Raw genomic sequence first — 22,341 nt, 5'->3', positions numbered from 1 at the left:
CATGGGCAAGTTTGCTTCACTTCTCTGGGCTTGTTTACTTACCTGTTAAAAATGATGATCACCCTCAGAAAACCTCTGAACTGCTTTTCAATCTATCCCTTCCCTAACTATAGTGGAAAATAATATGCCATACACAACTTTTCATTTTAATGTGCCAGTCATATTTCTGAATATGAGAATTCTGAGTCGGAAGGGTACTTAGATGTCACTTAGAAGCACATCTTGGGGCACTGGGGTGGCTCTATAAGTTGAGCATCTGATTCTTAATTTCAGCTCAGATCATGATCCCAAGGTCATGGGAGCCCCCATGTGGATCATGGAGCCTGCTTAAGATTCTCTGTCACCCTCTCCCTCTCCCCTTCCTTGACTTGTGCATGCTGTTTCAAAAAATTAAGTTAAATTTAAAAAAAATTTTTAAAGCACATCTTAATTCTTACTAGAACAGAGACACTCGCCTAATTATAAACAATTTAGAAGTACCCTAAACCTCCAAAGAGACAATCATGGGTAGGGAAGAGAGCTATTCTTGGTGTTGTGATGTGTCCTTCTTGCCCTCACTGTTATAGTTGTAAATGTATGGGACACAAGATTGCCTTCTTTCATAAAAGTAATAATATAAATGAGGATTAAGTTTCTAGGTTAGTCCACATATTTTACTCTAAGGAGCTGACATATTTACAAGAGTTTTTGTTGGATTAGAGTTAGGTACTAATATTAGTAAGCCAATGTACATACCCAATCCCAATTTATAATATTACCTCTCCAAAACAAAGTGCATCAAATTCCAAACAACTAACATGCAAATAAATGACTTTCATTTGAAGGACAAATGCACAGATTTCTATTGGATATATACCTAGGAATGAGATTTCTGAGTCACAGGGTAGGCTGTATTCAAATTTCATAGAAAATGCCAACTTTCCATGCTCTGTACAGAGATTTACACTCATAGTGCTTCAGTACTCCCACTGCTACACATCCCAGCAACACTTTTTAGTCGTGTCATTCTTTTTCATTTTAACCACTCTTGTGGGTAAAATATCACTGTGGTTTTAATTTGTTTCCCTAATAAAATGAAACTCAGACCTTTTCATATGTTTGAATCATTTCTGTGAAGTCATTCATCTTCTGTGAAGTTTTTGTTCAAGAATTTTTTGCCCACTTTTAGACTAAATTGTCTACATCTTGTTACAGAAGAGTTCTTTGTATGTTCTTAATATAAGTCTCTTGTTAGTTACAATCATTGCAAATATTTTATTCCAGTCTGTACTTACTCTTATAGCTGTTTCTTTAGATGAAGAGAAGTTTTCTAATTCACCCATCTGTTTCTTCATTGTCAATGACTTATGTGTCATGTTTTAAGAAATGTTGCCTACTGCACAGACATAAAGTTATTTTCTTTTGTTAGTCTCTCAAAATTTTGTTTCACCATTGACTTTTAGACTATAATCATTCAAGAATTGAATTCTGTGTGTAGAGTGAGGTAAAAAATCAAGTTCATTTTTGTATATATGGCTATTTAATTGATGCAGTACCATTTTATAAAAATGTCCATTTCTGAATGTTCTGCACTACCATTGTAGTGCCAGGGATTTGCAGTGTCATAAAGTTTAAGTGTGTATATATGCATGGATCCATTTTTGAATATCCCATCCCATCATTCCTCAACTGGGGTTCCATAAGAGAACTAAGCCTCACAGAAAACGGAGTCTATATTTTAATTCTCTCATAGACAGTACATAGCAGGCATTGTTTTAGATCCACAGGAAGTAAGTTAATTCATTACAGATGCCGTAGGCCATTAGGGTTTAAATTTTCTGGTTGAAAAGATCTGTTCCATCCTATTTCATCAATCCATTTGTTTATTCTGTGCTAAAACCACAACATCTTAATTATTATAGCTTTATAATAAGTATTCATATCCTAAAGAATAAGTCTCCAATTTTGGTCTTCTTAAAGGTTGTCTTAGCCATTCTAGGTACTTTGCATTTCCATATACATTTTAGAATAAGCTTGTCAAATGTCATAATAAACACTACTGGCTGAGATTCTGATTAGGATTATACTGAACTTATAAATCAGTTTGACATGTTTACAATACTGAGTCTTCAATTTTATAAACATGGCACATCCTTCCAATTATTTAGGTTTTTAAAAACTCTATTGATAATAGTTTTTTTTCAGTGTTGAGGTTTTACACCTCTTTCATTAGTTACTTACTTTTCTATGCTCTTGTACAAATTATTTTAAAACTTTCAGTAATTGTTGCTAATTTACAGAAATACAATTAATGTTGTATATTGACTCACATCCAACAACACTGCTGAACTTATTCTTATAATTTATACATAGATTCTTTTGGATTCTCTAGATACACAATCATATCATCTGGTAATAATAAAAGTTCTATTTCTTTACTGCCAATCCTAACAACTTTCATTTACTTTTCTTGCCTTATTGCACTGGCTAGTGTCCCCAATACAATTATTAAGAGAAGTTGTTATAGCAAGCATTCCTGTCTTAATATAAGTAAAGTGTTTAATGTTTGCCATTAAGTATGATGTTACTGTAAACTCCTTTTATTCCTAATTTGCTAATCCTCTTTTAATCTTAGAGTGATGTTGATTTCCACCAATTGGTTTTTTCTGCTCATACAGTTTTTCTATTATATTCTGTTCATTGGATGAATTACACTTACTGATTTTCTAATGTTAAAACAACTTTGTATTCTTAGAATAAGTTAAATTTCGTCAGATTTTTATCTTTCTCACACACTGTTGGATTTGATATTAACTAATTTCAGATTACAGTAGCTAAACTCAAGAGAAAAATTAGTCTATAAGGTTCTTACCCTACTCAGATACTGATCTGATTACAATCAATTGGAAAGTGTTTCTTCTTTTCCCACTCTGCAAAACTATGTGAGATCGGGATTATTATTTGAATGTTTGGTAAAATTCACCAACCACCTAGCTATGTAGATTTCTTTGTGAAAAAGATTAATTATAGGTGTAATATCTTTAAAAGTTATAGAAACATTTATGTTTCTGTTTCTACATATGCCAGTTTGGTAAATAGTTCTATTTAAGAATTTATCTAATTTTCTAATTTATTTTTATCAAATTATTCACAATATCTTGCTATGATCTAGTAAACATTTGTATGATCTACAGTGATATCTTATCATCCATTCCTAAAATTGGTTATTTATGCATTCATTCTCTTTTACACTATACCATTCTAACCAGAGGTAATCAATTTTATTAGCCTTTTTAAAGGCACAATTCTTGGCTTTGATTCTACTTTATGTTTACATTCTAATTCATTTGTTTCTGCTCTTATTATTCTCTTCCTACATTCTTTTTATAATCATTCCAGATGGAAATTTGCTGTACATCCTCTAATATCCAGATGGAGCCTTCATTTCTAATAGTCATTTTGGATTATAAATTACTCTTGAACAACAGCTTTAGCTAAACGCCATAAGTTTGAGGGTTTTCATATTATAATTTTTTATTGTGGTACAATACAAAAAAGAAAAATTTGCCATTTTTAACTATTTTAAGTGTACAATTAAGTGGTGTTAGTTGCATTCACAATGTTCTACAACCATCATCACTATTTCTAAAACTTTTTCATCATTCGAAATAGAAATGCTGTACTCATTTAAGCAGTAACTTCCCATTCCTCTCTTTTCCTAGCCTCTGGTAATCTCTAACTACTTTTTGTCTCTATAAATTTACCTGTTCTAGTTATTTCACATAAGTGGATTTACACAGTATTTATCCTGTTGTGTCTGGCTAACTGCACTTAACATATTGCTTTCAAGGTTCAGCCATATTGTAGCATGTATCAGAACTTCATTCCTTTTCATAACTGAATGATATTCCACTGTATATACATACCAAAGTTGTTGATGGACAACGGGGTTGTTCCTACCTTTTGCTATTGTGAATAATGCTGCATTAAACATTAATGTACAAATATCTGATTAAGCCTCAATTTTCAATCCTTGTGGGTATCTACCTAGATAGATCATATGGCAGTTCTATATTTAACTTCTTGAGAATCATCAAACTATTTTCCACAGTGCTTGCACCATTTTATGTTCCTACCAGCAATGTCCAAGGGTTCCAATTTATCCACATCTTCACCAGCATTTACTTTCCATTTTTTTAATTAAAGCTATCCTATCAATTTCCCTAATGACTTAATGATGTTAAGTGTTTTTTTCATGCACTTATTGCCCCTTGTCTGTCTTCTTTGGAGAAATCTCTTAAGTACTTTGCCTATGTCCAAACTGTTGAATTGTAGGAATCATTTATATATTCTGGATATTAAATTCTTTTTTTTTAAGTTTTTTAATGTTTATTTTGAGAGAGAGAGAGAGAGAATGGACAGGGAGGGGCAGAAACAGAGAGGGAGACACAGAATCTGAAGCAGGCTCCAGACTCCGAGCTATCAGCACAGAGCCTGATGCAGCCATGAGATTATGACCTGAGCAGAAGTCAGACACTTAACTGACTGAGCCACCCAGGTGCCCCAAGGATATTAAAATCTTATCAGAGATGTAATTTGCTTTTCTAGTCTGAGTTGGTTAGGAGTTATATGTAACAGAGATGAGCATCTTGTGTCAATCCTACAGGTAGCTACCAGGTAGGTTCAAACATTCATACATAATAATTTTCTAATAAGATCTGATCTGCTCTCCTCTCTCCAGAATGAGGGACAGATACTCACAATATGGGCTACTACTTTCAAGCCTGCCTTGGAGCTGGGAGGGGATGGAGCAAGGACAAATGAAAAAACTACAAAGCTTTGCTGCCATTTATAAGTTGCCTTTTTCTTGATTCAGCATTCACTTGGTTGCTATGAACCTTTGACTGTTCGAACTGTACTGCCATCAGGAACAAAGTGGCTATGTGTTTAATAAAGGAAGCCTATCTCTGTCTCCTCTTTGAGCCAGTGTTTGCTAAACTTAACTATCAATTATATATGAGATACTTGTTTTTGCTTTTATAAAACTATATATTAGCTATATAGTACATGTATAGCTGCTAATTATGTAATTATAAATTGTATAATTAATCATATAATTAAGCATAATAATTTTAAATCACTGAAATTATTAATCACACATATAATTACTGATCTGTGGTATAATTTTAAAAAAGACTTCTAAAAATAGGAAGTGACTAAAAAAATAAAAAAATAAAAATAGGAAGTGATTGTCCCATCTCAAGGTAAAAGCAGTGATAAAATTAAACTGTCTTTTACATATTTTCTTGGATTAAAAAATCATGTGTTCAAAGATCAAATAACAAAGAATCTCATGACTTTCAAAGTCAATTATTTTCAAAATAAATGTCAATGAGCCTTAAAAGTTTACCTTGGGTTTTAAAAATTCATTTCTTTTAGATTTAAAGAGGCTAATCTTACTATACATGGTTTTTAATCACTTAGGATGTATTCTGAGTACCACTGAAAACATTTCCTTGATTTGAGAACTGCCAATTTGCAGATGAAAACACTGATCAGAAAACTGGTCCCTTACTGCACGTCAGTCACAATTCCATCACGGCTTATGCACAAAATTAAAAACTCTTAGCAGTTTTGACACTGCTAAGAAGTAGCATACGCTATTTGAAAAAGCACTCAGCTGAATGACTTCTGCCTTAAATTTGAAGAAAATTTTCAAAAATATAGCATTCTAGACGGGCCATTATTTTCTTTCAGCCCTTTCAATACATGGACTTCTCGTTTTCACTGTTACTGTCAAAATCGAGTTGTACTTCTGATTGTTGCTCCTTTGAACGTAATAGTCTTTTGAGGGGCTGCTTTTGTGATTTTCATAGCTTTATTTATTGTTGGATTTCAAAAGTTTGACTAGGATAAGTACAGGTATAGTTTTCAACATTTGTTGTGTTTTAACCTGTGGCTTTATGTCTTTTATCATTTTTGGACATTCTTGGCCAATATCTCTTCAAATACTGTTTTTGCATCATCCTCTTCTATTTCTACTACCAGAACTAAAATCATACATCTGTTAGAATTTCCATCATAGCCCTTATCTCTTTCAAGCTTTCTTTTGTATTTTTCTATCTTTTTGTCCCTCTGTGCTTCATTCTGGATATTTTCCACTGGCCTGCTTGCACATGACTCTCTTCATCTGTTTCTTTCTAATAAAATCAAATTGAATTCTGTATTAGTGAAGTAAAACATACACGAAGGTGCAAAAATCTTAAACATAAAGTTCATCAAAATGTTGAACACCTTGCCATATGCTTATTGGCTAAGCTCTGCTTCAGTTTTCTTAACTCTCAGCCATACTTTTGGAATCAGCAAAGCTTCCAAAAGAAATGCAGCTTCAAATGCCAAGCTTACCATTCAGGTTTTCTTCTTTCCCAGATCTGGCTTTTATACTTTCTCCAGATAACCTGTTCTCAGAGGGAGCAATTATTGGAATCACTTTGTCTAAAAATTGCTAGAAGTAGAAAGTTCCTCCATTTCATTTTTAGATCAGTGAATTAGACAAAAATATGATGAAATATTTGTTTCATCTTCAGATAACATAAAACCACAAGGGATAGCTCATATGATTGGGGAATTAATGTCCAAAAAGACGGTTTGCGACTAGAACAATACGAAGACATTAGTGGCAATCTTAAATCTTTAAGAATTAGTAAAAGAATTTGATAAAAGTTGTAGACCCAGAAAAACACACATGGGTACATCTGTCAAACATATAAATATAAATTAATGAAGTTTAGAATCCCTGAGGGTCACCCATGGGTCATATAATATCCTACAGGAAGTTTGGCTCAGTTAAGATAAAATGTAACAATTATCAAAGTAAATAAATTTCTATTATACTCAACTATGTAAGTATAGGCGTGACATGGCTGCTCCTAATAAGTAATTCTGTCTTAGGCAACATTAAGAAACATATTTTAGAACAATGTGGTTAACAGTCCCTCTACTAGGGGTATTAAGCAATACCCTGGAGCATTACACATAATTATGGGGGTAATATTTTGTTAAGGACCAATAATCATGTAAAGTGTATCTACAGAAGAGAACCAGGATGGTGAAGCTTGAAATTATACTATATGTGAAACAAATGAAGGAATGAAGGATGTTTAACTTATAGAATAAAACATTTATGGGATTCATAAATATGAAAGGATATCCTAAATAAGCACTAAATTTGTTTGTTTTTTATAAATTCATGAAAGTTACAAGGAAATTAATTTTGAAACAATATGGGGGAAAGATATTCAGAGTTACAGCTGAATGAAAATAGAAGTTCTATGGCAATCACTAGAGGTGCTGACCCATAGCTGACCAGCCACTTTCCAGTAATACTGGGCTGGAAAATTAAATTATGTAAGGTTTCACTTAAGAGTAGGATTCATGAGTCTATTTTTTAGGTCATTTAAAAAATTACATTTAGAGGAAAGATAAGAAACTGATATTTATTTTCACCTTAAACACTACTTTGAATACAACTTCTTTTCTCAAATGAATATATACAGGACTTAAAGCAATAAGCATTTCCAGACAAAATATTAACTAAGTGCAATGATACAAAGAAAGAAATTTCACTTTCAGGTGCCAAGCACAACATAAATAGTTTAAAGGCAAAAACAAAATAACTGAAATTTATAAAAGCCAAGATACCTGTTTTCTCTTACTTGTTGCCTCATCTTTTCATCCTTTAGACTTTCATGTTTTAGTTTGGCCAATTCCATAGCCAATTTTTCTTCTTGTTCAATCTGAAGTTCCCTCAATCTTTTGTTTTCTTCTGCCTGAATTTTTTTAAAAAAGAAACTTCAATTATTTGTCCTTCAGAATCAGATATATTTTTTCCTCAAGGAAGACTCTGTTTTGTAACAGAAAACTTCAAGTGCCTTTGGAGCAACAACCATTTGTGTTTTATTTTAAAATACAAAACGCTATTTCAATCAACACTTTCCCAAATGTTTTACCATAGAAAATGTCAGACATCTTAAGTAGTAAGAATATTAAAATACACCCTCAGGTAGCATCACTCATTTTCAATAACTACCAATATTTTGTCAACCTTTTTTCTTTGCTCTTCTACTCCAATTTCATTTTTTTTCTTTGTTCTTTTTTGCGAGACTATTTAAAACATATTCTAGATATGTCATTACCATATAAGTAATTCAGTATTGATCTCTACCTGATAAGAATTTCATCTCATATAACAACCATACCATTAACATGTCTAAATAACAGTTATTCCTTAGTAAGCTGTAGTCCATTTTCAGGTTTTCCCAATTGTCTCAAAGATGCTTTTAGTTTGCTTTTTCAAATCAAAATCCAAACAAGGTCCACATGTGGCATCTAGTTATTAGTTCTCTTAAGTCTCTTTCATTCTGTAATAGTCATCCCATACACACATTTTCCCCCCAAGCCATTGATTTGTTGTAGAAATTAGTACATGTAGCCCATAGAATGTCCTACATTCTGAATTTGACTGATTGCTTCTCCAGGATACCATTGAACTTGTTTCTCTTTTGTATCATGGGTAAAATGGTAGAAGAATCTAGAGGCTTAACTAGATTCTGTATTTAGAAGGAATAAGCACATGAAAAGATGTTCACAATCATTAGCATTCAGGAAATGCAGATTAAAATTACAACGACAGATCACTACAAACCTATTACAATGGCTAAAATGAAAAATAATGGCAAAACCAAATGTTGGTGAGAAATTGTTTGCTGGGTGGGAATGTAAAATGATAGAGCAACTCTGGAAAACAGTTTGGTAGTTTGTTATAAAGCTAACATACAATTACCATATAACTCAGTAACTTTACTCTTAAGCATTTATCCCAGAGAAATGAAAACTTATGTTTATTTAAAAACCTGTATCCAGAATTGGACCCAAAAATGTATGGCTAACTCATCTTTGACAAAGCAGGAAAGAATATCCAATGGAAAAAAGTCTCTTTAACATATGGTGCTGGGAGAACTGGACAGCAACATGCGGAAGAATGAAACTAGACCACTTTCTCTCACCATTCACAAAAATAAATTCAAAATGGATGAAGGACCTAAACGTGAGACAGGAAACCATCAAAACCCTAGAGGAGAAAGCAGGGAAAAACCTCTGTGACTTCAGCTGCAGCAATTTCTTACTTGACACATCTACAAAGGTAAATTAAAAGCAAAAATAAACTACTGGGACCTCATCAAGATAAAAAGTTTCTGCACTGCAAAGGAAGCAATCAACAAAACTAAAAGGCAACCAAAATAATGGGAAAAGATATTTGCAAAAGACATACCGGATAAAGGGCTAGTATCCAAAATCTATAAAGAACTCACCAAACTCCACATCTGAAAAACAAATAATCCAGTGAAATAGTGGGCAGAAGACATGAACAGACACTTCTCTAAAGACATCCAGATGGCCAACAGGCACATGAAAAGATGCTCAACATCACTCCTCATCAGGGAAATATAAATCAAAACCACACTGAGATACCACCTCATGCCAGTCAGAGTGGCTAAAATGAACAAATCAGACTACAGATGCTGGAGAGGATGTGGAGAAACAGGGACCCTCTTGCACTGTTGGTGGGAATGCAAACTGGTGCAGCTGCTCTGGAAAACAGTGTGGAGGTTCCTCAAAAAACTAAAAATAGATCTACCCTATGACCCAGCAATAGCACTGCTAGGAATTTACCCAAGGGATACAGGAGTGCTGATACACAGGGGCACTTGTACCCCAATGTTTATAGCAGCACTTTCAACAATAGCCAAATTATGGAAAGGGCCTAAATGTCCATCAACTGACGAATGGATAAAGAAGATGTGGTTTATATATACAATAGAATACTACTTGGCAATGAGAAAGAATGAAATCCGGCCATTTGTAGCAACCGTGGATGGAACTGGAGAGTATTATGCTATGGGAAATAAGTCAGGCACAGAAAGACAGATACCATATATTTTCGCTCAGATGTGGATCCTGAGAAACTTAACAGAAGACCAGGGGGGAGGAGAAGGAAAAAAAAAGTTAGAGAGGGAGGGAGCCAAACCATAAGAGACTCTTAAATACTGACAACAAACTGAGGGTTGATGGGGGTGGGGGAGAGGGGAAAGTGACAGATGCGCATTGAGGAGGGCACCTGTTGGGATGAACACTGGGTGTTGTATGGAAACAAATTTGACAATAAATTATATATTAAAAAATAATAAAAAAATAAAAATAAATAAAAACCTGTATCTAAATGTTTACAGATTTATTCAAAATAGCTAATAATGGAAATAAACAGACAAATGCTACCAGGTGAATAGTGAGATAAACTGTGGTACATCCTACCATGGAGGACTGCTCGACAACAAAAGGGAACGAAATAGTGACACTGGCAACAACTTGGATGAATTTCTAGCAATTAAGCTGAGTGAAAAAATCCAATCCCAATATACTGTTTGGGCCCATTTATATAATGTTCTTGAAACACGTTCCTTGTTTTACAATTGTGCTTTAATTCACATATTATAAAATTCACCTTTCACAATTCCCAATTCAGTGTTTTTTTAGTATATTCACAGTGTTGTGCAACAATCATCATTATCTAGTTTCAGAACTTTTAAGTGGATATTTTTTTTGAAGCAGCTTTGTGTTCACAACAAAACTAAGCAGAAATAAGAGAGTTCCCATATACCCAAAGCCCACACATATGCACCGCCCACTTCACTATCAACACCCCACCAGCGTGGTACATTTGTTACAATCAATTAATCTGCAATGACACAATCACCCAAAGTCCACAGTTTATATTAGGGTTAACTCTTGGTGTTGTACATTCTGTGGTTTTGAGAAATATGTAATGATATTTATCTACCATTACAGTTATCATACAGAACTGGTAGATAGTTGGAATCATGCAGTATGAAGCCTTTACAGGTTGGATTCTTTCACTTAGTAATACACATTTAAAGTTTCTCCATGTCTTTTCATGGCTTGATAGTTCATTTCTTTTAGCACTAATATTCTATTGTCTGGATCAACGATCCATTCATCTACTGAAGGACATCTTAGTAGCTTACAAGTTTTGGCAATTAAAACTGCTATAAACATCCACATGCAGGTTTTCGTGTAGATGTGAGTTTTAACATTACAGAACAGTTTCATCGCCTCCAAAAAAAAAAAAAAAAACAAAACAAAAACAAAAAACAAAAAACACCCATACCTGTTAGCAGTCACTCACCATTCCACACACCCACTAGTTTCTGAGAACCACTAATCTGCTTTCTATCTCTATGGACTTGCCTATTCTAGATACTTCATTTAAATGGAATCACAGAATAAGTGGCCTTTTTGTGCTCAGCTTCTTTCATTTGGTGTAATGCTTTCAAGGTTCATCCATGTTGCAGCATGTATCAGTACTTCATTCCCTTTTATGTCTGTATAATATCCCACTGTATAGATAGAACACATTTTATCTAGTCATCAGTGGATGGGCACTTGGGTTGTTTCCAACAACCACCTTTTGGCTATCATGAATAATGTTGCTTTCAATATTCATGTACAAGTTTTTGTGTGAACATGTTTTCAATTGTCTTGGGTTTAGTAGAAGAATTGCTAAGTGATACAGCATTTGCATTTAACTTTTTGAGGAACTGTCCAACTGTCTCCCACAGCCACTACAACATTTTACATTTCCAAAAGCAATGTACAAGGGTTTGAAGTTCTCTACATCGTTTCCGATACTTACTATCCTTTTTAAAAAGAATTAGAGCAATTTTCATGGCTCTGAAGGGATACCTAACTGCGATTTTGATTTGCATCTCCCTAATGACATTATGTTGAACATCTTTTATGTGCTTATTATTCATTTGTATATCTTCTTTAGAGAAATGGCTATTGATGTCCTTTGTCCATTAAAGAGTTTGTCTTTTTATTGTTGAGTTGTATAGGTAACATTCTTGAAATGACAAAATTTAGAAATGGAGAACATATTAGTGGTTGCCAGAGTCAGGCATGAGGTATGGTGTACAAGAAAGAGATGGTTATGTTTATGAAAGGACAAAATGAGGGACCCTTGTGGTCATGGAGCTCCCCTGCATCATGACTGTTGTGCTGGACATACAAACCTACACGTGTAATAAACTGTAGGGAACCAAACACACCACACACACACACACACACACACACACACACACACCAATGCACAGACAGGAGCACAAGTAAAAGTAGGGAAATCTGAATAAGATTGGTGGATTGTATCATTGCTGTTATTTTGCCTGTGATACTGTACTACAGTTTTGCAAGATGTACCATTAGGAGACATTAGGTGCAAGGTATATTGGGTCTCTCTGTATTATTTCTTACAACTGCATATGAATCCACAATTATCTAAATAATAATTTCAATTAACAAAAAGCAACTGCAAGTACTGGTGATGACACAAAACAACTGGAATTCTCATACACCACCCGAGGAAATGCAAAAAAATGCAGCAACTCTGCAAAATGGTTTGGCAATTTCTTATCAAGTGAAACATACACCCACTATATGACACAACCATTCTACTCTCAGATATCTGTCTAAGAGAAATGAAAATTTATGTTCATATAAAAGTTTGTAATCAAATGTTTATAGCAGTTTTATTCACAGTTGCCATAAACTGGAAACAATTCAGATTTTTTTCAACATGCAAATGAACAAACAACTGTGGTACATCCATATACTAGAATACAACAATACCATTCAGCAATAAAAGGAACAATTCACACAACGATATGGAATCTTACATTTGTTTTGCTAAGTGAAAGAAGTCAGACCCAAAAGGTAACATATTGCCTAATTCCAGTTATATGACATTGTGGAAAAGGTGAACCTAACAGGACACAAAAGAAATCAATGGTTTCCAGGGATTTGGGGAGAAGGGTGAGTGGCTGACTACAAAGGGGCAGCATGAGGGGACTTTTAGGATGATAGAAGTGTTTGAATGACACTGGGAGGGTAGAGATAGAAATCTATCCATTTGTCAAAATCCATAGAACTATATATACATCAGAGAGAATTAATTTTATAATATGCAAATTTAAAAAGAAATCAACCAGTAAATCCATGCCAGGCACTACTACTCAATAATAAAAAAGAATTAACTATTGACAAATTCAACAACTTGGATGACTCTCAAAAGCATTACACTGAGTGAAAAAAATCTACTCTAAAGGTCACATATGACTCCACATATGTATGGAATCACACACAATTACATTTATATAACATTCCTGAAAGAACAAAATTACAGAGATGGAGAACAAATCAATGGTTGCCAGGCATAGTCGGTGGCCGCAGCTGGGGGGGAAGGGGGGGGAGGGCAGTGGTGGTGAAGATAATATATGACTATAATGGGGTAGCATGAATAAGGTCTTGGTGGTGATACAACAGTTCTGTATCTTGAATTAGGTGGTGGCTGTGTAAATCTACTACACATTTGAAAAAAATGACATATGGGTATATATGCATATTGTACCAATATCATTTTCTAGAGTTTGATATTATATTACAGTTATGCAAGATGTAACCACCGGGGGAATCTTCTGTATGGTGCCCAGTGGACCTCTCCATATGATTTTTGCAATTTCCCAAGAATTTGTAACTATTTCAACATAAAAAAATTTTTAAAGAAATCGACCACATGTGGGGGGAATAATGGAATGCAGACTATGTCAAATTAACTGTATTAAAAATCAGGGGGTCCAAGATGGCAGCATAGGAAGATCCTGAACTCATCTCCTCCCATGGACACACAAAATCTACAGCTACCTGTAGATCATTTGTGTAGGAATGCTGACAATACCGACTCCATCTTTAGCCCTCCATCTTGTTCATGGTTGCTCAATGACCTTTCTTGGGGCTACAGGTTCCATGTAGCCATTCCATGGAAATGAATAATCATACCTTAGAAATGCCCACCAAGACCAAAATAGGGAGAAGGTTGTTTTGGTCTCCCATTAATCTTTTAGAAATAATAGTCTTTCCCCTTCCTGATGCACAGGTGAGGCTGCAAGATCTAATCAAAAGTTAGCGGTCAATTAGACACATTCAAGCTCTCTTCGGTGTGTGTGAACCCTTTGATCTCAGTATAGTGCCCTTCTGTGCGTCCCTTTGCTCTATAAGGTTTGTGGACTAAGGTCTGGATTTGGCGGAGAATAACTATGCAGTTGCTGTGAATAGTCAGTCTTCCACCCAATCCCCCTGTCAGTAAGTTACCTGAAGTAAAACACTGTGTAAACTGTATGGAGTGGCCTACTTCATTTTCCGGTCTCCAAGTGCCTTCTCAGTTTGGGGGACACTTCATGTCTCTCCTGCACCTTCTAACAATTTCTCTCTGAAAAGGATCTGAAAACTAGATGAACTGCTTCTCTACAACAAAGGATAAAAGGACCACATTGAGAGGGGTAGAGACACTGTCTTGCCAAAAAACCCTACACCCAATAGGCAGGGAGACACAACAGAGAGGGATCTCACCAGTCCAGCACCTCTGCCAGATGAGTGAGCGGTTGGTGCCCCACATTAGGCACTCCAACACTTCAGAGCTGCACCAAAAATGTCTGGCTTAGAAAACCAACAGGGCTGACATCCAAGGGACCCAAAGTACTATAGGAAACTGAGATTCTCATTTTAAAGGCTCACCTGCAGTCTCACTCATCCCAGGATCAAGCACAAAAGCACCAATTTGAAGGGAATTCATTTGCTGATCTGGGGGAATCTGCTGCAGAAGTAAGGGACAGTTGGGACTCTGCCAGAGACAGAGGCAAGGCTAACTCCTTTTGTGTGCTCTCTACCTAACCTGCCAGGGTAGCACACTGGATGCTGCACCCTCTCACTGCCTCACTGGGGCTGGTGGGACAGGTGGCCTCAGTGACGTCCTGCTGCTTTCCTGCAGCTGGGCAGTGGGGGCGGTCATAGCAATCCCCCATGCCCTGCTTGGACTGGCAAGTGGGAGCAGTCGTGACATTCTCCTGCCACCAACCTGGGACCATACAGGCACAGAGACAGGGCACTCTCCCACAGTATCATAGACGCCTTCAGGCACATGCAGTCAAGACATTTCCCCCCTGCCTTTCTGAACCTGATGAGCGCACCTTTCAGAGCAGGTGTGTGCAAACCACAGAGAGAATGCCCTTTGTTCACTTGGCCTTGGTGGCCAAGAGGGCTGAAGGTCCTGAGCTCCAAGGGACTCTTACCATCAGAAGACAGTTCTTGGCAGGCCAACCCCCCAGGGCACTGCACGCCCTGTCTTCCTTGAAAAAGGCCTATTTATCCTGGAGCTCCAGCCTAAGAAAGAGTCTTCAGGTTTCCCACACAAACAGTAGCTACAAAGGCACTCCCAGGGAACATAAGTAGGGAGACATTATTCTTGCCCATCCTGTTGGCCTCACTGCAGCTCAACAAGACCTCCCAGAAAGGAGCTTATATACTCATCTGCAGCCCTGTTTTTACAACTGTTGCCCAGGGAACACCTCCATCTCTAGATCTGGAGGCCAACAGAGTTTACAATTGTAGCCCCACAGGACTGCATATATTTGCATATATTAAAAGCTGCTGCCTGAGGGTCTGGCTTCCATTCAGCCTGAAACTAGGTGCTGAATAAGATTCCTCTCCTTGGAACACTGACAGGTCTTGGCATACCATCAACAACACAGACATATCAAGAATAAAAATCAGGCTGTTCAGACGATCACAAAGGTTCAAGAGACAACCAAGAACTAATCAATGGTGAATGAGAAGTTTCATCACCTACACAAAGCCACTTCTTCAAGACTGAAAGAAGTACTTGTTTTGCCTAACAGAGGGAAACAAACACAGCCAAACAAAATGAGGATACAGAGAAGTATGTTCCAAATGAGAGAATAAGACAAAACATCAGAAAAAGACCTTACTGATCCAGAGATAAGTAATTTACCAGATAAAGAATTCAAAGTAATAGGCATAAAGATGCTCACCAAGCTTAGGAGAAGACTGAATGAACACAGTGAGAACTTCAACAAAGAGATATAAGATATAAGAAAGTATGAAACCGAAATCAGAGCTGAAGAATATAATAACTGAACTGAAAAATACACGAAGAGGGTTATACAGCAGATTGGATAGAACAGAAGAATGGATCAGAGAACTGGAAAACAAAGCACGGGAAATCACCCAGACAGAGCAGCAAAAAGAAAAAGGAATTCTTAAAAAAAAAAGATGATAAATTAAGAGATCTATGGGACAAAATCAAGTGAAATAATATCTGCATTATAGGGGTACCAAAGGAGATGAGAAAGGAAAGAGGCAGAAAACTTATTTGAAGAAATAATGGCTGAAAACTTCCCTCACCTAAGGAAGGAAACAGACACCCAGATCCAGAAACCCAGAGAGTTCCAAGTAAAATAAACCCAAAGAGATCCACGCCAACACACATTATTATTAATATGTCAAAAATTAAAGAGAAAATCTTAGGGTGCCCTAGGTGGCTCAGTTGGTTAAGTGTCCAACTTTGGCTCAGGTCATGGATCTTGCAATTCATGAGTTTGAGCCCTGCATCGGGCTTTGTGCTGACAGCTCAGAGCCTGAAGCCTGCTTTGGATTCTGTGTCTCCCTCTCTCTCTGTCCCTCCCCTGCTTGCACTCTGTCTGTCTCTCTCTCTCTCAAAAATAAATTTTAAAAAATTTTTCAGATATTAAAAAAAAAAAAGAAAATCTAAAAGCAGTACAAACAACTTGTTGTAAAGAAAACCCCACAAGGCTATCAGCAGATTGCTCAGCCCAAGCTGTGCAGGCCAGAAGGGAGTGGCATGACATATTCAAAGTGCTAAAAGGAAAAAAATTCCAACCAAGAACACTCTACCCAGTAAGTTTATCACTCAGAATTGAAGGAGAGATAGTTTTTCAGATAAGCAAAAGCTAAAGGAGTTCATCACCACTAAAATGGTTTTTCAAGAAATGTTAAAGGGATCTTTTAAGTTGAAAAGAAATGGCACTAATTAACAACCAAAAAACATTTGAAAGTAAAAATCTCTCTGTAAAATTTAATAGGTAGTGAAGGTAGTATATAAGTTAACTCATAAAGTTAGTATGAAGGTTAAAAGACAAAAACAGTAAAATAAAACTACAATAATTAATTAAGTGATACACAAAATAGGAGATAAAATGTGACATCAAAAACATAAAATGGGGGGGATGGTAAAAGTGTACTATTTTGGAATAAGTTCAAGTTGATATCAACCTAAAAGGTTGATAGGATGTTATATATGTTGTATACATAAATTACCTCACAGTAACCACAAAGCAAAACCTTACAGTAAATAAGTAAATACAGTAAATAGTAAAAAACTAAACACAACACTAAAGAAAGACAATGAACCACAAGGAAAGACAGAAAGAAAATGGAACAGAGAGGAACTACAGAAACAGCCAGAAAACAATTAACCAAATGGCAATAAGTACAGATCTAACAGTAATATTTTAAATATAAATGGACTAAATGTTCTACTCAAAAGACAGCTGGCCAAATGGATTATAAACAAACAAACAAAAAACAAACAAGACTCATCTATATAGTTACTTCAGAAGTAACTATATAGAGTTACTTCAGAAGTAGGGATACACACAAGCTGCAAGTGAGGAATGGAAACAATATTCCATGGAAATGAAAAGAAAGCTGGTATAGCTATACTCATATCAGACAAAATAAGCTTTAAAACCAACACTGTAATAAAAGACAAGGAAGGGCATTACATGATAAAGAGGTCAATCAAGCAAGAAAATATAAAATTTACAAATATATATGTATCTAATATAGAAGCACCAAAATATATAAAGCAAATATTAACACACCAAAAAGGGGAAATCAACAATAATACAATAATGGTAGGGGATTTTAGCACCCTATTTATATCATCTGACAGAAATAAGAAAATCAATAAGGAAACATCAGCCTTAAACAACACCTTAAACCAGGTGGACTTAATAGATATATACAGAACATTCAGTACAACAATAGCAGAATACACATGCTTCTCAAGTGCATATAGAACATTCTCCAGACCAGATCAATGTTAGGCCACATAAAAAAGAAAATGTAAGTAAATTCAAAATTGATATTATATCAAGCACCTTTTCCAACCATAATGGTATGGAATTACCAATTATCAAGAAGAAAACAACAAAACTGTGAGAATTAACCAGCATGCTACAAAGCAACCACAAGGGCATTGAAGAAATAAATACCTAGAAGAAATTTTTAAAAAATCTACAGACAGGGGCACCTGGGTAGCTCAGTCAATTAAGAATCAGACTTTGGCTCAGGTCATGATCTCACCATTTCCAAGTTCAAGCTCTTTGTCAGACTCTGTGCTGACAGCTCAGAGCCTGGGCCTGTTTCGGATTCTGTGTCTCCCTCTCCCTCTCTATCCTTCCTCCCACTCATGCTCTGTCTGTCTCTCTCTCAAAAATAAAAATAAACATTGAGAAAAATTTTTAATTAAAGAATAAAATTTTAAAAATTTGGAGACAAATGAAAACAGGAAAATAACATCAAAATGCAGCAAAAGCAGTTCTAAGAGGGAGGTACACAGCAGTACAGATCTTTCTGAAGAAACAACAAAACCCTCAATTAAACAGTCTAACTTTACACCAAAAGGAACTATAGCAAGAATAAATGAAGCCTAAGGTTAGTAGGAGGAAAATTATAAAGATCAGAGTGGAAATAAATGAAATACGGACAAAAAAAGATAATAGGAAACATCAATGAAACTATGAACTAGTTCTTTGAGAATATAAATAAAAATGGGGTGCCTGGGTGGCTCAGTCAGTTAAGCATTCAACTACTGGTTTTAGCTCAGGTCATGATCTCACGGTTTGTGAGTTCAAGGCCCAGATTGGGCTCCATGCTGACAGTGCAGAGCCTGCTTGGGATTCTCTCTTTCCCTCTCTCTCTGCCCCCACCCCCACTCATTCTATCTCTCTCTCAAAAATAAACTTAAAAAAGAAAATATAAATAAAATTGACAAACTTTCAGCTAGACTTACCAAGGAAAAAAGAGAGAGGGCTCAAATACATAAAAATGAGAAGTGAAAAAGGAGTTACAACTAATACTAAAGAAATGCAAAGGATCATAAGAGAGTAATATGAACAATTATACGCCAAAAATTAGACAAACCAGAAGTGGATAAATTCCTAACACATGATCTTCCAAGACTGAATCAAGAAGAATTCTTGAATCAAGAATAAAATCAAGATACTAGTAGGGAGATTACTAGTAAGAAGACTGAATCAATAAAACCTCCCAAAAAACAGAAGTCCAGGACTATGTGGCTTTACTGGTTAACTCTATCAAACATTCAAAGAATTAATATTTCCCCTTCTCAAACTCTCAAAAAACTGAAGAGGAGGGAACACTCTCACTGTATGTCATGAGGCCATCATTATCCTAATACCAAAACCAGACAAGGATGCCATACAAAAATAAAATTACCAGCTAATATTCCTGATAAACATAAATGCAACATTCCTCAACAAAATATTAAGCAAACCAAATTCAACAACATATTAAAAGGACCATACACCATGATTAATGTGACTTATTCCAGGGATGCAAGGATGATTCAACATCCCAAATCATTCACTATTATATACATTAACAAAATGAAAGATAAAAATCATTGATCATTTTGATTCAGGAAAAGCAGATTATGGAGAGAATGTACCTCAACATAATTAATACTCTTATGACAAACCCACAGTTAGTTTCATACTCATTGGTGAGAAGCTCTAAGATCAAGAACAAGACAAGAATGCTCACTCCATCCCCACTTCTATAAAACATAGTACTGGAAGTCCTAGCCATAGTAATTAGGCAAGAAAAAGAAATAAAAGACATCCAAATTGGAAAGGAAGAGGCAAACTTGTCACTATTTGCAAATAACACAATACTAAAGACTGCACCAAAAAACTATTAAAATAAATCAATTCAGTAGTGATAAGACACAAAAAATACATAAAAACCTGTTGAATTTCTACACATCAATACCAAAAGATCAGAAAGAAAAATCAAGAAAACAATCCCATTTACAACTGCATCAAAAAGTACAAAATACCTAGGACTAAATTTAACCAAGGTGACTACATACTGAAAACTATAAGATACTCATGAAAGAAACTGAAGAAAACACAAATAAATGGAAAGATATTCTGTGCTCATGGAGTAGTAGTATAAAATGTCTGTACTTTTCAAAGCAATCTACAGAGTCAATGTAATTCCTACCGAAATATCAACAGCATTTTCACAGAATTTGAACAAAAAATTCTAAAATTCATATAAAAGCACAAAAGAATTAAGATAACCAAGGCAATCTTGAAAAAGAACAAAGTCAGAAGTGTAATGCTCCCAAATTTCAAACTATTATCACAAAGCTATAGTAACCAAATCAGTATAGTATTGGCATTAAAAACAGACACATAGGGGGACTCCTGGGTGACTCTGTCGGTTGGGTGTCTGACTTCGGGTCAGGTCATGATCTCACTGTTCATGAGTTTGAGCCCCGCATCCGGCTCTGTGCTGACAGCTCAGAGCCTGGAGCCTGCTTCAGATTCTGTGTCTCCCTCTGTCTCTGACCCTCCCCCATTCATGCTCTGTCTCTCTCTCAAAGATAAACAAACATTAAAAAAATTTTAAAATAAAAACAGACACATAGATCAATATAACAGGACAGACAGCCCAGGAAAACCCACACATATATGTCAATTAATTTAGAACAAAGGAGGCAAGAATATACAACGGGGAAAAGTGGTGTTAAAACTCTTCAAGTGCTGCTGGGAAAACTGGACAGCAACATGCAAAAAATGAAACTGGACCACTATCACACAATACATACAAAAATTAACTCAAAATGGATCAGAAATTTGAATGCTAAGACCTGAAACCATAAAAGTCTTAAAGGAAAACATAGGCAGTAAGCTCCTTGACATTAATCTTAACAATGTTTTTTTAAAAGCTGATTCCAGAGGTAATTGCAATAAAAAAGCAAAATCAAATGAGACTACCACAAACTAAAAAGCTTCTGCACAGCAAAGGAAACCATCAACAAAATTAAAAAGCAACCTACTGAATGACAGAAGTATTTGCAAATCATATATCCTATATGGGGTTAATATCCAAAATATATAAAGTCATAAAACCCCAAAACGAACAAAATATAAACAGTCTGATTAAAGAATAAGCAGAGGACCTAAATAGACTCTTTTTAAAAATGACATACAGATGCCCACCAGCACAGGAAAAGATATTTAACATCACCCATCATCAGAGAAATGCAAATCAAAACTATAATGTGATTATTACCTTACACCTGTCAGAATGGCTATTAGCAAAAAGAAATAAGTGTTGGTGTGTGGAGAAAAGGGAATCCTCATGCAGTGGTGGTGAGAATATAAATTGGTGCAGCCACAATGGAAAACAGTATGGAAGCTCTCAAAAATTTTTAAAAAATCATATGATCCAGCAGTTTCACTTCTGGGTATCTACCAAAGAAAACAAAAGCACTAATTTGAAAAGATATATAAATGTAGCATTATTTATAATAATCAAGATATGGAAATAACCTATGTCCATCAATGGACGAGTAGAGAAAATGTGGTATGTAAGTACAATAGAATGTTGCTCAGCCATAAAGATAATCTTGCCATTGGTGACAATTTGGATGGACCTTGAGGGTATTACACTAACTGAAATAAGTCAGAGAAAGACCATTATCTTTGATTTCACTTATATGTGGAATCTCAAAAACAAAACAAATAAACAAAACAAAACCCAAATTCATAGATATAGACAACCAAATGGTGGTTGCCAGACGAGAGGGGAGTAGGAGTGAAGGTGTGAAATGAGTGAAGAGGATCAAGAAGTACAAACTTCCAATTATAAAATAAGTAATGGGGATTTACATACAGGATGGGGAATATAGTCAATAATAGCGTATTAACTTTGTATGGTAAATAGACAGTAACTAGACTTATTGAGGTCATCATTTCACAATGTATACAAAGGTCAAATTGCTATGTTGTGCACCTGAAACTAATATCATAATGTATGTCAATTATACCTCAATAAAATTTTTAAAAAGACAATCACATAAATGCAGTAGAAATAGACATAAGCAATTTTAGGAAACAGTGTCTGACTAGATATTATAAGGCTAAGGACAAAAAATATTTATATCCAAATCTGTACTGTAGTAAGTAAATGTGTTGTTCACAGGGGTGCAGGTTAACAATTCTGAGACTACTTTATTTGTATACTAGGGTTGAAAGAATA

At 35.4% G+C, this 22,341-nt stretch overlaps 1 protein-coding gene across 2 annotated transcripts in view; it reads right to left on the bottom strand.

The window, feature by feature from the left end:
• Positions 1-22,341, bottom strand: part of MNS1 (meiosis specific nuclear structural 1) — a 54,090-nt gene that overhangs the window by 27,928 nt on the left and 3,821 nt on the right. For both annotated transcript variants that reach the window (XM_023255319.2, XM_023255320.2), the window contains exon 3: positions 7,681-7,808. In XM_023255319.2, coding sequence (XP_023111087.1) covers positions 7,681-7,808 — 128 coding nt within the window. The remainder of the gene's footprint in view (positions 1-7,680; positions 7,809-22,341) is intronic.

Source organism: Felis catus, chromosome B3 (genome assembly GCF_018350175.1).
Source record: "Felis catus isolate Fca126 chromosome B3, F.catus_Fca126_mat1.0, whole genome shotgun sequence".
Classification (NCBI taxonomy): domain Eukaryota; kingdom Metazoa; phylum Chordata; class Mammalia; order Carnivora; family Felidae; genus Felis; species Felis catus.
The sequence above is the reverse complement of the archived record's forward strand: the minus strand, read 5'-3'. Positions and strand labels throughout refer to the sequence as shown.